Below are 14,479 nucleotides of genomic sequence, written 5' to 3' on the forward strand. Positions count from 1 at the left end.
CCTAAGCTTAAACAAACAAGCATGGTTGTACCATAACATATTAGCTCCATAAAACAAGGATTTTGTTATTTTAATTCAAAGAGCAGTAGTCTGAGGTGTGGCTAAGCTCATTTGGTGTAAGAAGGAATTTTATTTTAAAAAGCCTTCAACCTCATAGAGGCAAGGCTTTATTTGTGCATTTTGCCAGGCCCGACAGGCTACCACTATCTAACCAGAGACATCAGCACTTCTCTTGAAAGCAAGCAGGCACTGCCTTTCCAGTACGTCGTTAGAAATTAATAGCAGAGACCAGTGAACATGGCTGGCCTGTAATCCACCCACCACGAAGCTCCCAGGTGCTGATGATCAGCACTCAAGGCTTACGGGAACACCTCACATTACATGCTATAATGCACCACGAGGGTTGCTTAAGTTCAGCAACCTGTTTGTTCTTGTGCCATACCCCTGTGGTTGCTTTCAGGCGCACCTGGCTCAGATAAAGCCATTTGGAGAGGAACTGGCATCTTTACAGCCTCTACATTAGGATTGATTTGGTGAGTGCTGTGTAGCATTTAGAGCTTTTCTTTAGAACCAGATCATCACCTCAAGCTCTAAATTTTAACTTTGCAAGCTGGTTTAGGGCAAAAAAAGTCCAGCTAAACCACCCTGACATCCAGCTGGTTCCTGTACCCATACCTGCTTTGCTGCAGTCCACGGAGAAAGAGCTTTTCTGACCCACAAAAGCCTTTGAGAGTCCTGCTCCCCGGGAAACCACTTTGCTGGCATCCGAGGTGGATTTGGGAATGGCACTATAGCATGTCTCAGTTGATGACCTTGTCACCGACTCTACCAGGATGGAAGAAGTTTCATTGGCGCTGCCTGGGCTAACCAGTCGCTGTCCTGGAAACAGAAAAGACTTCTGACATTCAGATTCACCCCATCTGAAAGGCATTTACAAGGAGGTTTCGAAACCCTTCTAATGACTAGCATGCATTCTGCACCCAAAATGCATTTTTGGAGAGGAGCAATTTCCTACTTGGGTTTTTAAGCCGACATCTTCCAGCAACGCTGGCAACAACCCCGTCCCAGAGCCCTTGAGTGGTTAAAGGACCACAGGAACTTCAGGATTCATTAAGCAAAGCTGGCTGCTTAAGAAGAGTTAATTGTGCTCCAATCACCAAATGCCAAAAATTACTAGAGTTGGCAGAAAAGCAGGTGCAATTTTGCAGTAACCCATTTTGAAAGCAGAGCATGTCCCAGCCCAGGGGAGCGCAGTCCCTGCCGTCCGCTCCCAAAAACATCACCGCGCCACGGGGACCAGGAGAGGGTTCACTAGCTCAGGGGCAGCAGCAGAGATGAACTCCAGTCTGTGCTTAAACATAGCACTGAAGAGAGAAAGAGCTTCCTAAACCAGCCTTCCTCACATCATCTAAAAGCCTCCCAGATGTTACTGACCTTTGGTTAGGCGACACCTGCACCAAAATGAGACCAAGAGGGGCATCACTTATGCTACAGGCGACCAGGTTTCAGGCTTTGGGGGGAAATGGGTAAATAAGTCATATTTCCCTATTGCCAATGCAACAGCCTAGTGCTAGGTCAGGATTTAATATTCCCCCATGAAGCTGCTTTAGGGCCCTCCACTGAGTCAAGCTGGCAAGCTCCACGACTAACGCGCCTGTAGCCTTCTGAGATCCCTCATCTAGGCTTCGGAGGTGATGGGGAGAAACATTTTGCTTCTCATGTTTTTGAGCATCTAGGCCTGAATGCTGCACTCTCTCAGAGGGACATATTTACTGAATGACATAAACTACTTCAGGCACACAGTAAATACTGGTTAACTTTTTACCTGTAACCTTTGCCTTGAAGGGGCTGCCCACTATGTGGTTAGGTCCACCATATTTAACTCCAATTAAATAGTTTCCTGGAGCCATGGGTGTGTACATGACTTTGTAACCTTCTGGAGTTTCCTGGCAGTCCATTTTCACCTTTGATGGCCCTTCAATTGTAACAGAGAGGGTACCTGGACCAGCCTTGGTCGTGTTAATGAAAAACTCCGACTGCAATCCTAGAAAGATGTAGCACAGTAAGACACACTCTTCCTCACACCCGATGTAACACAAGCAGCCTCAATTATTAAATAGGAAAGGGTAATTCGGTGCAAGACGAGGCTGCATGCAGGGAGGGACAGCATGCGCCCCCCCGCCCAGCACCCTTGCACGGGCCAGCCCTGACGGGGGGTTCTGCACCCCCGGCAGTCTCCCCGCCGGCACCCCGGCTCCCTCCTCCACTCGCATTGCGTGACTGTGTGGGAGTCATGAGAGCCCTCCAGGACTGATACAGAAGTAATTCGGCATCAAAAGAATGGCTTTAGGAGAAAACTCTTAGAAGAAGAGCCTTTCTGCTGGGCGTCGGAGCTTGCACCGACACAGCCTTCTGCACGGCTAAGCTCAGGAAAGCTCGCCGTCTCACTGCCTGAACCATAAATCAGCAGTGAAGAGCCCACAAGAAAGCAAGAGAGATAAGGGGCAGGAGATCTGGAGGAATGTTCGATGGGTATTTGAACTGCTCAGCAACAGCACTCCAAGCAGTTTGTGGAAACAAAAGCTTGTTTAATTACAGCATCTGGTTAAGCAGCTGAATTATTGCTGCTAATACTAAGCCAATGACACAATGCCAGCAACACAAGAAAAAAATTAAGCAAGGCTTTCAGCCCCCGAATAATTTACTGTCAAACTCTGGCTTCAAATATTTATGATCTTTGGGCTGTTGTATCAGACACTGCTGAGGAAGAATAAAGCGCTCAAGCTCAATCAAAACCAGGACGGTTATGGGAAAGTTTACTACAGCTGTGACTGAAGCATACAAGCATGGTGATAAACTACGGAGAAGTTTCTAGCCTCTCCGCACAAGAGGCTGCTGTGTTGCAATGCTGGAAGAACCCAGCTCCCACAGAGGGTTTTACCATCTTCCAGTGCTTTAGCAGTAAATCTCAGCGGTACCGCCTGCCTGGGAGGTAAGGCAATCAGCTTGCAAAATGCACTGCTCACCCAGAGGAAAATTAATTTCCAAAGCCAGCAAGCTTCACAGTCACTCACTGAAGACTTCTTGCTCCGAAGTCACTGCTTTTTCCCTGTGCCCCAAATGAAGGCTCGCATTGTTGGAGGCTGCAGACACGCACCCCTCCCGGGGGGACGTTTCAGGTGCTCAGCCACCGGCTATTGAAACCTCTACACTAGATCATTGTTCAGAACCGCTGCTCAGCGGCTCCCAGGGCACTGAGCTTTTGGCAACAGCCAGAATTCAACAAGGGGGCACAGAGTAACTTTGCTAAAGTTAAACAGTCTATTTAGATTAAAAACAACCCCAAGCACCTTTATAGATGGAGAAAAATTCCCCTGTCCCTGATGCATCAGTGGCTAGTATTAACGAGTGCTTTTGTTTCCACCTATTAAAGCAGCACAGGCTACAATATTGTTATTTTACAAAGTATATCCGCGTGTTTCCAAAACCAACTGCTTGGTCCCTCCAGAACAGCAGAAGCTTTGACTGAATAACTGCAGTAATTTTTTTTTTCCAGGGAAAAAAAAAGGTATGAAATGGAATCCACAAAAGATAGCAGTAGATAGGATAAGAGGAACTAGCTACCATCTTGCACATCAAAAGGAAAAAAAAAATAATCAGTTTTACTCTGCTATTCACCTGTGTGTGTGGCCCAAGAAAGCAGACAATTAAATAAATTGAAGTGCATATCCTGGAATGTTTCCATACGTTCTTACTAAGGCCATAAATCATATAAATGAAAAAAAAACCAACCCTAAATCCTACATTCTTGAGTTAAGAACTATCAGATGGGGCAGACACAGCAGATAACTAGGTGTCAGATTTCCAAGAAGAGTCAGAATCTGCTGCATCTGAAGCACATATAGCACACTACAAACAGAACAATCCACCCTACTCCCTAGAGCTGACACATCGTACTACATTTAACTTGAAATTTCTTAGAGGTACAAGCACTGAAGGTAACTGGGTACACCCCTTGTACCCATTTCATTAACAGGGGTATGCAAGTTAAACAAGACTCCTTCAACGAGACAGCCAACTCAGTACCTGCATTCACAAAAGCCTCCGGCCTTTGCAGACATGGTGTTCACGCGTGGAAAGGAGCCAGGGTTATCTCTGGGGCTCCGAGGGACCACCGACATGGAGCTAAGCTAACCGGCAGAGTCGTAGCTCAGCTGCTAACTAGTTCACATGAACTTGTGCTACAGTTGCTGGTTGAGAGAGGTTTTAAGTTCGTTAAGGCTCAGCATAGCCTGCAGTCTCGCTATTCGATGGTTATAAGACTTGAGGAGCATGCAAGAAAGCAAAATTAGCCTGCGCCCAGGTTGGCAGAGAATGTGGGTTAGTTCAGCTGCCTCAGCAGGGAAAGTCATGGAACAATATGCACAGGAACAGCTTCTGTCTCTCTCAGAAAGCCAAAGTGCAAACAGGTCTGTATCAAAGCTGTAAAAGAAGGGTTACCCGTGGTACCGCTCTCCAGGCCGGATCCATACGCCGTGACAAGCGCGGGATTGCCCGCCTGCCCGGGCTCGCCAACACGCACTTTGAAAGGGCTGCCCACGACATGGCTCCCGTTGAACTTCACGTCAATGGAGTGGATGCCGTTTTCATGGGGGATGAACCGAACGGCATACTTATCTACAAGACAGAAGTGGCTTTTCTGATATATCAGAGTTATCGTTAAACCAGCAATTTAACCCAACACAGGGCTGGTTAGCAACCCAAGCAAGGCTTCTGTAACACTTTGACGTATTTTGGTTCCAGCTTAAGCAAAGTCAGCTACACAAGCTGCTGAGCTCATATTTAAGTAGGAAAATGCCATATTTATCACAGGAGGTGTCACAGGTTGCATTTTCACCTTGTCTACTAGGACCTGATCTCAGCTGTCATCTAGTCTGCAGGGTCATTTTTAGGGCTATTCGCCTCAAACACGCACTAAACATGACAGCTTAATCGCAGCCCGACCTGTCAGTGGTCGAGGGAGCAGTGCGGAGAAGAAAAGCAGCTGGTATGAGCAAGCCAAATCCTACCAGTGGGCTGAGCGCGCTGCTCTGACACCACAGACACCGCACCTTTATTTAATAAGGTCATTTAGCAAGTTGCTGATATTTAACATTTTTGATTGCGTGTTAACCCAGAGGAGGGAGTGATCTTCCCCAGCCAAACAGCAGCTGTCCGTCCATAGTACAGCCCATAACTCATTCAGACTTCAAGTGAAAAAGAAAAGCTCATTGCTGAAACAGGTGTTGAGCTTTCTGTAGCGTTTGCTTATGTTCAGCTTCCTTGACGTTTCATATGAAGGAGTGAGCGCAAGTTAAAAATAAACTATTAGTCAAAGATGGAAGCACAGCTTTGAAAAATAAACTTCTTCCCTGGCTAAACTCAACAACATCATATTTCATTTATGACTAATATCACCATATCTTCATCGGCAAGCCAAGACTTAAATATCCGTATCTTGCACAAGTTAGGGCTCAGCCATTTCATGAGCTATCTAGGAAAAGCACGGACATAATCCTGCCCGAACAACTCTCGACACCAAGAAGTCATTCTCCAAACAAGGTGCTTGGCCCTGGGATATGCTGTTCACAAGCCGAAGGGACTAAACCCCCTCGCTATGGGGCAGTGAGCGTATTTTGGAGGTCACCCGGTTTGTTCTGACCAACGTAAAGCCATGCTCACCTGGCTCCAGCTCAGACACGTGGCACTCTTCTACAGCTCCGGAGGGGCTGTGGACTTTAGCATCAATCTTGCCCTTTGCCCCGTTCAGCCTTATAGCAAAGGATGCCGGCTGATTAACTTTTAATCCAGACTCCTGAGAATGCAACAGTCAGATTATCAAATTTAAACTTCTCGTTTCAGACAGCACAAGATTTGTGGCAGGGAAATAACCATACTTCAGCACAATTTTTTTTTTTTTTAGATTTCAACAAAAGGTGTAAAGTTGGGACTTGCTTTAACTCTCAAATCAGAAGCTCTCTCCCTCTTAGGGGGTGCCTGATTTAGGAGTCACCCATATCGGCTAGGCTGATTTTTCCCATGGCAACAGACCATTTTTGGAAGCCAGACGACTCTGCCAAATCAGGCAGAGGCCGGTTTACAAGACTAGTCACCCGTTATCACTGAGGTCGGCCCCCGTATTCAGGCACTTGATTTAAAGGATGTTTAAGCTATAGCTCCATTTTCAGCCCATTCATTCATTCCAGATTCATTCAGGGGAAAAGCCTCTGATAATCCAGTTGTCTGAAAGAGTAACATGCATGTTTATATTTGCCACAAGAGGCTGCATTTAGAACGCCACCACAACACGTCTTAACATGAGAAAGCAATTTAAAACACGAAACCAGATGTTGCTGTGCTGTCAAGGCCATCAGTGGAAGACGAGGCAGCTCAGCATCTGTGCTGCAACAGTCCTCAACCAGAGCAGCCCACGCAGCTATCTGGCAATAATATTTTATGCTGAACATACTTTACCTGATTTTGTTTTCAACTAAATCCTGAAGAGGGAAATAAATGCAACTGAGTAGAACTGAGGTACAATGTATGTATCAAGTCCCTGATGAGGGTTTAGCAGAGGCGGACGCTGCACATTGCGCTCTGTTACGGAATACTCAGCTTTATCTGCCTCTCCAGGACTTAATTGAAGAGAGTATTCCTGTCAAAAAGTCTTTAAATGAAACACAAGAGAAACATCAATACCACAGTGACTAATTAACGCCCTTGTAACTCATGGTTAGAAGAGATACTATTGGATCAGGCTGTCATGATTCATTTACACAGCCAACGTGGAGGAGTCCTGCAGCCCAGGCAAACTCCCGGGGACCACAGCTGGGACATCCCCCCCCCCAAAAAAGCCTCAACTGAAGTACTAATTGCTTATCACAACTCGATGAGGACTGAGGTACAGTACATTCAGACACAGATTCTCAGTCTCATGTTCAAGCTTCTGGCTTTGGAGATTTAAGTCAGGCCTTTAATGTTACTTTTATTTCAATGCACCTAACCACACACACAAAAATGATATGGTGAGGTTAACAGATGAGCCCAGACCAGTTACAAAGCTGTGATTTACTCTGAGATTCACTGCTGTTCATGAATCATCTGAGCTGCGACTGCCTGGTTTTGTGACGTCAGCCAGAGCAAATCCGTGCTCTGACATCACGGCGGGACCCCCTCCATCTGCCCATGCAAATGCTCCAGCAAGGCTGCAGGAATGTCCCAACCACGCAGCCCTATGCTGCCTTGCCCATGGAAACCCAGCTCTTCAGTCCACGTGCCAACTGAGTAACCAGCATGATCACTGGTGGTTCACGTTCATGTTTCAGTTCTCCCTGGCCCTCCCCTAGCTAATGGGGTGGAAAGCAAGTTTTAGCTCCTCCAATGCTATTTCCAGAGCCTCTTATTCTTAATTCCCAAGTGTTACTACCTGCAATACACTCAGTTGAGCCTTCTACCTTCAAATTCTGGCTAGCCAGAGCTGGGCCAGCTCTACCGACCCAAGTTACCAAGGGGCCAGCTGCCAAAAACCTTTCTCTGGCTGCAACCTGAGCTTGAAAACAAGCACCAACTAAGGCAAGGCTATTACTAAGAAGAAAGGACCACCATTTTGGTCTCTGAGAACAAGGACGAAATCAGTCTGTGTGGCAAGCTGTGGAGATGTTTCCTTATGTCTCACCTGAAGGCTAGTGACAGTGAGCCTGCGAGCATCATCGGATGGGGCGATGACGGGAACCAGGTAGGGGCTTTCAGGAATGTGCTCATCATTGAACTTTATGGACACCTCATAGTTGCCTGCAGGGAGAAAAGAAGCAGTGAGTGTCCTTAGTTTCTTTGAAAGCAGCATTCAGTGTTATTTCAGTATGATTTGGTCTTAGTACGTACCTGGTTCTTGAACTACGTATGACACACCACAAGATCCATCTTTATGGTCCTCAAAGGCAATTTCTGCTTTACTTGGGCCTTCTACAGCAATAGACAGTCCTCCAGCTCCAGCTTCCCGTGTCCATATACTGAACTCAGCTGTTGAAGCACATGAGAGCACACACAAGTGTAAGTTTGCTGCTGGGTTTCAGCTTCTTCCTAACAGACCGTGCAGCATGCCATAGTTATGTGTATGTAATGGTACCTCATCCCACCATCTTGGGTGATAACACTTAGGAGCCTTTTGGAGAAACCGCTACTAGCCTTGAATTAGCCTATCAACCCTGCACAGCACACCTTACAACCGCAAGCTCGTTCTGTGAGAGCACTTGGTTTCCAAAACGTGGACTTCAGACTTGCCCATCTGCATGACGCAGCAACATTATTCCTCTGTGTTTCTCCACTGACCACCCCTGGCTCGGGGCGACCCTACAGTGTTACATGAAGCTCTGCTCAAGCTCTTAAGAGGAGAAGCCAACAGAAACCAAAGCACTGCGCTGCAGAGCCATGCACAGCAGGTACCGGAGCCTAGCAAGAGCAGAGGACTCACCTGGGATGCCCGTTTCTCCACGCTCCAGCCCTGGACCTCCAGCTCTCACTTTATGGGCTCCTCCCTCGCCCAGCGGCCCCACGGTGAACTGGAAGGGGCTGCCCGGCACCGGCTGCCCTCTGTATTTGACATCCACAGTGTGGACCCCCATTTCTTGTGGCACAAAGCGGACGCAATAGGTGTTTTTGTCAGCTTCTACGATTTCTGCATCAAAGTTCCTTCCAGAGGGACTAGTTACCTGGGCTGTCATATCCCCACAATCAATTTCTAACAAGAAGAGAATTAAAATCGCAGATTAGAAAGTGACAAAGAGTTTTGGTATTTGTTTCTGGAAGCAGGACCCGAACTCAAGTGATTAGACGGTGCAGATGACAGGAGAGGCACATAGGTGCCAGTTTCTACGCTCAGCTAGATGCGCGCTGCCAAGCAGCCAGCCTGCCCAGTTACAGCTCACCAGCTGCTACAGGGACAGATGAAGAGGCTGGATAAGTGCAGCCCACTAAGACTGGCCTATGTGATTCAGATTTGCCAGGCAGCAGTACAAACACTTCGCAGCCAACATGATGATGATGATGATGATCTTAAAACCCTGGAGAGTGAGCTGTGCAGCCCATTCTCCAGCCTGCTGTACACAGAACAGATTAAGGCCTCCCTGGTATTTACTTCTCCATATGTTAATCACAGTTATACTCATTTTTAACCATTCAAGGAGACCACATTACCAGTGTTTCTTCCCTAAACTATCTTAACATCCTAACAACACTGAAGTTCCTATTTCCACTGCTTCAGGTACACCCACGCTATACAAATGCAAGTTATGGTTACGGGGATAAGGACATCGCTCACCTGGAATTTTTAGGTTCAGATCACATATGCTTCCTACTGTTGCAACAGAGGGAGCCCGTCTTGTTCGTGTGATGCTCTCCTTAACTCTTCCTTCACCACTTATCTTCACAGTAAATGGGCTGCCTGTAAGTAGCACAGCAAGTCATTCCTCCTCCGGTCACTACACACTGCATCGAGGGGAGGAGTGAAAGCTTCCTCCGACTTGTAGCGTATCAGAGGGAAGTTTCAGAGCCAGCTAACAGTCAGGTCCAAATGAAATACACCCACGTAACCAGAACAGTTTTGGATGCTTGCTGCTTTTGGAGTGTACTGGTAGGACCTCCTTGAATCTTTGGGACTTATGGTACGAGCCAGATCACGCAGCCCATCCCCAGTTCTAGTGCACTGGCCAACTAGGTAAGACTTTTGTTATACTAACCAGAAAGTTTCCAAACACTCCTGCTTACCTGGAATATGTTCATCTGCAAATTTAGTGGACACAATGTAGACGCCAGGTACAGTTGGAAAATAGGACACTTTGCAAGTTCCATCTTCTAGGTCTTCAGTTTGGATATCTACCTTGCTGGGTCCTTCAACTGCCAGTGAGATCCCACCATAACCTACAATACAGCTAAATTAGCCTCGGATTTCCATAGCACTATTATAAATTTGACATAAAATAGTCCAAACCCATAGCAGTAGCTAGTCAGTAGGTTTGCATCAGAATGGGCACATGGGAGTTGCACAACGCCTTAATGACATTTTTGTAGTCCTAATCAGTCAGATATTCAAGATGCAGCATGCGTTCAGCTCCTAAAATGCTCTGGCCATATCCCTTTTACTTTAGTAATGTTGAAAAGTTAGCTTCAAAGACTGTGGCCAAGGCTCCACATTAAACCAACAGGGAAATATCTTCCTCATTTCCTCCTTGTTGTACAGAATGATACTAGAAGCAGCACCATCAAATGAAAGAAAAGCTTCGTCAGTGCCTCAGTGACAGTCCCTGTTGGCTGTAACAGAAGACATCAGCCAAGACAATGCAATGCAAAGCATTTTAGAAGTTAATAGCATTGTCTGTAGTTAATAACTGACAGTGATGACTGTGCATGCTCAATAGACTATTTGCACCTGCTGCTTTGCTGCTTGTGACCTGGAGGTTGTGCACTGAGGAAGACAATGCTCTCACTTAGAGAGGACACATACCTCCCAGCATCTCACAGTCCCTTTCCAATGGAACTAACCTGCATCTCTTGTGTCTACAATGAAGTCACACATTTCAAAGGTTCGTCCTTCTACCAAGCCACGTCCAAAAACTCTTGCTCGTCTGGCATCTCCTATCTCAGACTGGACCACCATGATTGTTACAGGGCTGTTTGGCACATGGCTCCCATTTTTCTTGATGCTAACCAGATGTTCTCCTACTTCCCGTGGAATGAATGAGATACCTACAAAGCAGAGAAATGTGACAAACTTATTCACTTTTTATGCATGTTATACTTGATTAAGAAGCCTTAATCACACCAAGAAATGAAATACTGAAGGAGCACTCCCTTTACACGTTTTGAAGTGTTGCTCTCAAATGGGCCACAAAGCCATTCACATACACTGACAAAAAGCACTTGCCAGGTTGTGCTTGAAGTAACCCAAGAGGTCATTCTTCATATTCTTTCTTTGGCCAACTGTACTGAACCATATCAACTGCTTGGTTTGACCTCTGCTCCCTCCCAAAGGAGCGTTAAGTCAGTCATTTCACATAGCAAAGCAAACCAGAGTAGAGGCTACTACACTACTCTCTCAGGTCAAGGCTATCAGAGCTTACCAATGTGGTTATTGGGTAGCCTCTTCAGAAGACAAGGCTCATCGCGACCTGATGGGGCTTTAATGCTGGCTGTTAGGAGACTCAGATCAGTCTCATTGATGTCCAACAGAAAGTCAGCAGCAGAACCAAGCTTAACCTGGGACCGTCTTCTGTTGTCATCTGCATACATAAAGAGAAATGAGTCAGGTTAAGTGCAGAACAAGTCTGAGGATTTCACATTCCTGCCACAAACCAGGTCCTCCATGCTATCAGAGGTTAATTTTCATTATGAAGTGCTTCCAGAAGTCTAAACTTTATACCTGTGATCTTGGCCGTGAACGGACTGCCTGGGATGTGCTTGTCGTTGTACTTAACCAGGATGCTGTAGTTCCCAGGTAGAGTAGGCAGGTACGTGACTGTGCACGTCCCGTCTTTGTTATCAATGCAGCTGATCTCTGCTTTTGAAGGCCCTTCAATAGCCAAGTCCAGCCCACCTAGGAAACAAGGAGAACAGCACTTCTGTAAACCTTCCTTCACATCAAGTCGAAAGACTTGGTCCAAAGAGGAAGATCGAGTACTTGGTACTGAAAATGCAGCTTAGACGCCATTTTTTGAAAGGACAGTAGCAAAAATTGCTCAGGCCAATCCACTAAGACTACAACTCTATTCAGTCTGTTAGGTTTACCTAACAGTGATTCCAGATCCAGTCATCATCCACTAGATCTAAGCTGCCTTCAGTTTATCTTTCATTAAACGAATCATTTGCATCCTGTACCACAGGGTACATCTGTTGCTCTCAGGAAGAGACAATAAACCAGTTTTTACTGCAAGTTACAGCCTGATACTGCACAAGCCATTTGTATCACACCAGAGATTCATAGTTGGACAGATGAATGCAAATTAATGCCAATGCACATTACACTTCCAAGAAGTTCCTAGTTTAGGGTAGGACGGGTTTAAACAACAGACTTACCCTCCCCTGCATCTTCCGTGACAATGGTGAAAGTTGCTGGTTTATTGGCAACGCCATAAATGAGGCCAGGCCCATAAGCAGACACACTGCCACTGTTTGGGTAATTCACATAGAACTGCAGAGGGCTCTCTAAAGGGAAAAAAACCCCAAAAGAAGCACTTTTAAGGATGAGTAACCTGGACTACAAGAATAAAACAGACATCAAGCTGCTCCAACCCAACGGGATCTCATGCTTACTGATACCCCTGTTCTTCAATGCCATTCTCACTATCTGGTATCTGAAGAACCTTTATGTGACTGTAACGCATTTAAAAAATGAATAAGCCTCCCCTTTCATCTTCAACAGATATTTCTCCACAATTTGTTCCACATCCAGTCATGACAAAGTAAGTATTACTCAAATTACCAGAGATAAGCTTCAATGATGTTGTAAAGGGTCTTACTCATTACAATTTTATTTTTAGCACATGAAATCAGAACATGACTCAGAAGCAGGCTTTCAGTTCAGGCACAGATCCTGAATTTTGGTAGCTGAGAATTAGGAACTAGCACAGCACATTGTCTGACTCAATGAACCTGAACTAGCAAGTTTGAAATGTATCCAAAAGCATATTCGCCAGCCTCAGATTAGCTAAACTGGTGCACAAGAACAAAAAGTACAGTCACCAACAGCCAATAACGGTTTCAAAAAAAGACATAGATAGCTCTTAAGTCCAAAGCTAGATTTTGCAGCTAAGACAGAACCAAGTTTGATTCATGATAGCCTTCAAGAAGAAAACATTACGGCACATCATCCTTCTGTTAAGGCGCAGGGTAATGGTCTTACCGAACTGACAGTTTGGCACTTACAGAGGTGTTATAGCCATACAAAGTGCTGAAGATACTGAAGTAGCACCATGCATCGCATTATTGAGCTCCCTGCTTCAGCCAAAGTTATCCTGTGTTTCTGTACACCAGACAGAGCTAGCAGCCCAGTTCATGCAGCGCTGAAAGTATTTTGTCTCATGTCTACACATCCTTCTACAGATCTGACCCTTTTTGCCCCAGCCCCATGCAGCCGGCATGCCCGGAGAAACGCGGGGCAGCCCCAGCCTCCAGGAGATGCAGAGCTTTGGCCAGGACAGGGAAGAGAAGGGAAGAGAGGGGAAGGGAAGGGAAGAGGAATGAAAGGCACTGATTTCTGTTTGTTAAGAAGCAGCCAGGAAGAAAGAAAGATTACAGCATAGCATGTGTGATTACAGCATGGGTGTTTTGTTTTATTGCAACGAGATGGAAAGAGTAACTATAGTGTTTTAGCCACTTAGTCTTCCCCACAGATAGGACATTTTATGCCAATGCAGTTTTAAGGATAAACATATAGTGTAACCACTAGTTTTGTTGAGCACTGTGGCAGTAAATTTCAACCTGAAAAAAATGGTCGTTCGAAAATTATATGTTTCTTCTTCATAATAAAATGCCACAAAAGCTAGTTCCCAAAACCAAAATCCATTTTAAGCCTGGCTGGTACTATTAAACCACAATGGAAGCTCATACGTGCCGGCACTTACTCCTTTGCTTTAGTTTCTCTCTGGACTGCTTGCAGATGAACTGCTGCTGAATGGTAAGATGTCCTGGGCAGTTCTTACTGCGGTGCATACAACTAAGCTATAGAAACCTTAACAGGGAGCAGATGCATCAGCAGGACACTGCACTCAAGATTTGTGTCGCCTGCTTTGTCAGACTCACCTGGGATGTGCTTTCCCATATATTTTATGTGCATTTCATGCAGCCCGACCTCGGTAGGAGCATATCTCACTGTTACTGTGCCGTCTTTGTTATCCACAATATCAGGCGTATCCATCTTTCCAGAGGGCATGTGTACTTCACCTACAAAAAGCCACCACGGGAGTTACAAAAGGAGAAGCTGCCTGCTTCCCCTCTCCCACCCACAAAGAATTGTCTAGCCATTTTAAACAAGCATTTTAAATTGCTAAATTCCTTACCCACAGGCACAAATAGGAGACTAATGGGAACATTAACCAGACATGTTTTCTACTTAAGCTACATGAATACAACGCAGCAGTAGACATCTGGCAAACAGTCCTGTGACCTTACAAACTCTACAGGCAGAGCTGTTTGCTACAGCCACTGACATTTCCATGGCAAGCCCCAGGAAAGGCGCCGATCTACCTCATCGCAGGATGCTCCCTCTCCTGTGGCTGTTTTGAAAAGGAAAGATCGACTGACCCTTCAGCAGGGACAGACCAGGGCTTGGAGCAGGATTACGGAGCTAAAGGGCAGGAGGGGACACAGCCTGTGTGTGCAGGAGCTTAATGCAACCGGGGAGCTCCTGGGGTGATGCTCTCAGCTGCCAGACCTGTGGAAGAGGGGTCAC

The 14,479-nt window shown here is 46.0% G+C and overlaps 1 protein-coding gene across 7 annotated transcripts in view; it reads right to left on the minus strand.

Moving 5' to 3' along the window:
* Positions 1-14,479, minus strand: part of FLNB (filamin B) — a 91,505-nt gene that overhangs the window by 1,843 nt on the left and 75,183 nt on the right. For 6 of the 7 annotated variants that reach the window (XM_054837859.1, XM_054837858.1, XM_054837862.1 and 3 more), the window contains 14 exons: positions 13,831-13,971; positions 12,106-12,234; positions 11,453-11,626; positions 11,154-11,312; positions 10,576-10,779; positions 9,802-9,954; positions 9,356-9,478; positions 8,510-8,776; positions 7,921-8,058; positions 7,715-7,830; positions 5,722-5,854; positions 4,501-4,677; positions 1,826-2,044; positions 676-879 (listed from right to left, as the gene is read on the minus strand). In XM_054837859.1, coding sequence (XP_054693834.1) covers positions 676-879; positions 1,826-2,044; positions 4,501-4,677; positions 5,722-5,854; positions 7,715-7,830; positions 7,921-8,058; positions 8,510-8,776; positions 9,356-9,478; positions 9,802-9,954; positions 10,576-10,779; positions 11,154-11,312; positions 11,453-11,626; positions 12,106-12,234; positions 13,831-13,971 — 2,337 coding nt within the window. The remainder of the gene's footprint in view (positions 1-675; positions 880-1,825; positions 2,045-4,500; positions 4,678-5,721; positions 5,855-7,714; positions 7,831-7,920; positions 8,059-8,509; positions 8,777-9,355; positions 9,479-9,801; positions 9,955-10,575; positions 10,780-11,153; positions 11,313-11,452; positions 11,627-12,105; positions 12,235-13,830; positions 13,972-14,479) is intronic. The other variant, XM_054837865.1, reaches the window with a different exon arrangement.

This window comes from Grus americana, chromosome 11 (genome assembly GCF_028858705.1).
Source record: "Grus americana isolate bGruAme1 chromosome 11, bGruAme1.mat, whole genome shotgun sequence".
Lineage (NCBI taxonomy): Eukaryota > Metazoa > Chordata > Aves > Gruiformes > Gruidae > Grus > Grus americana.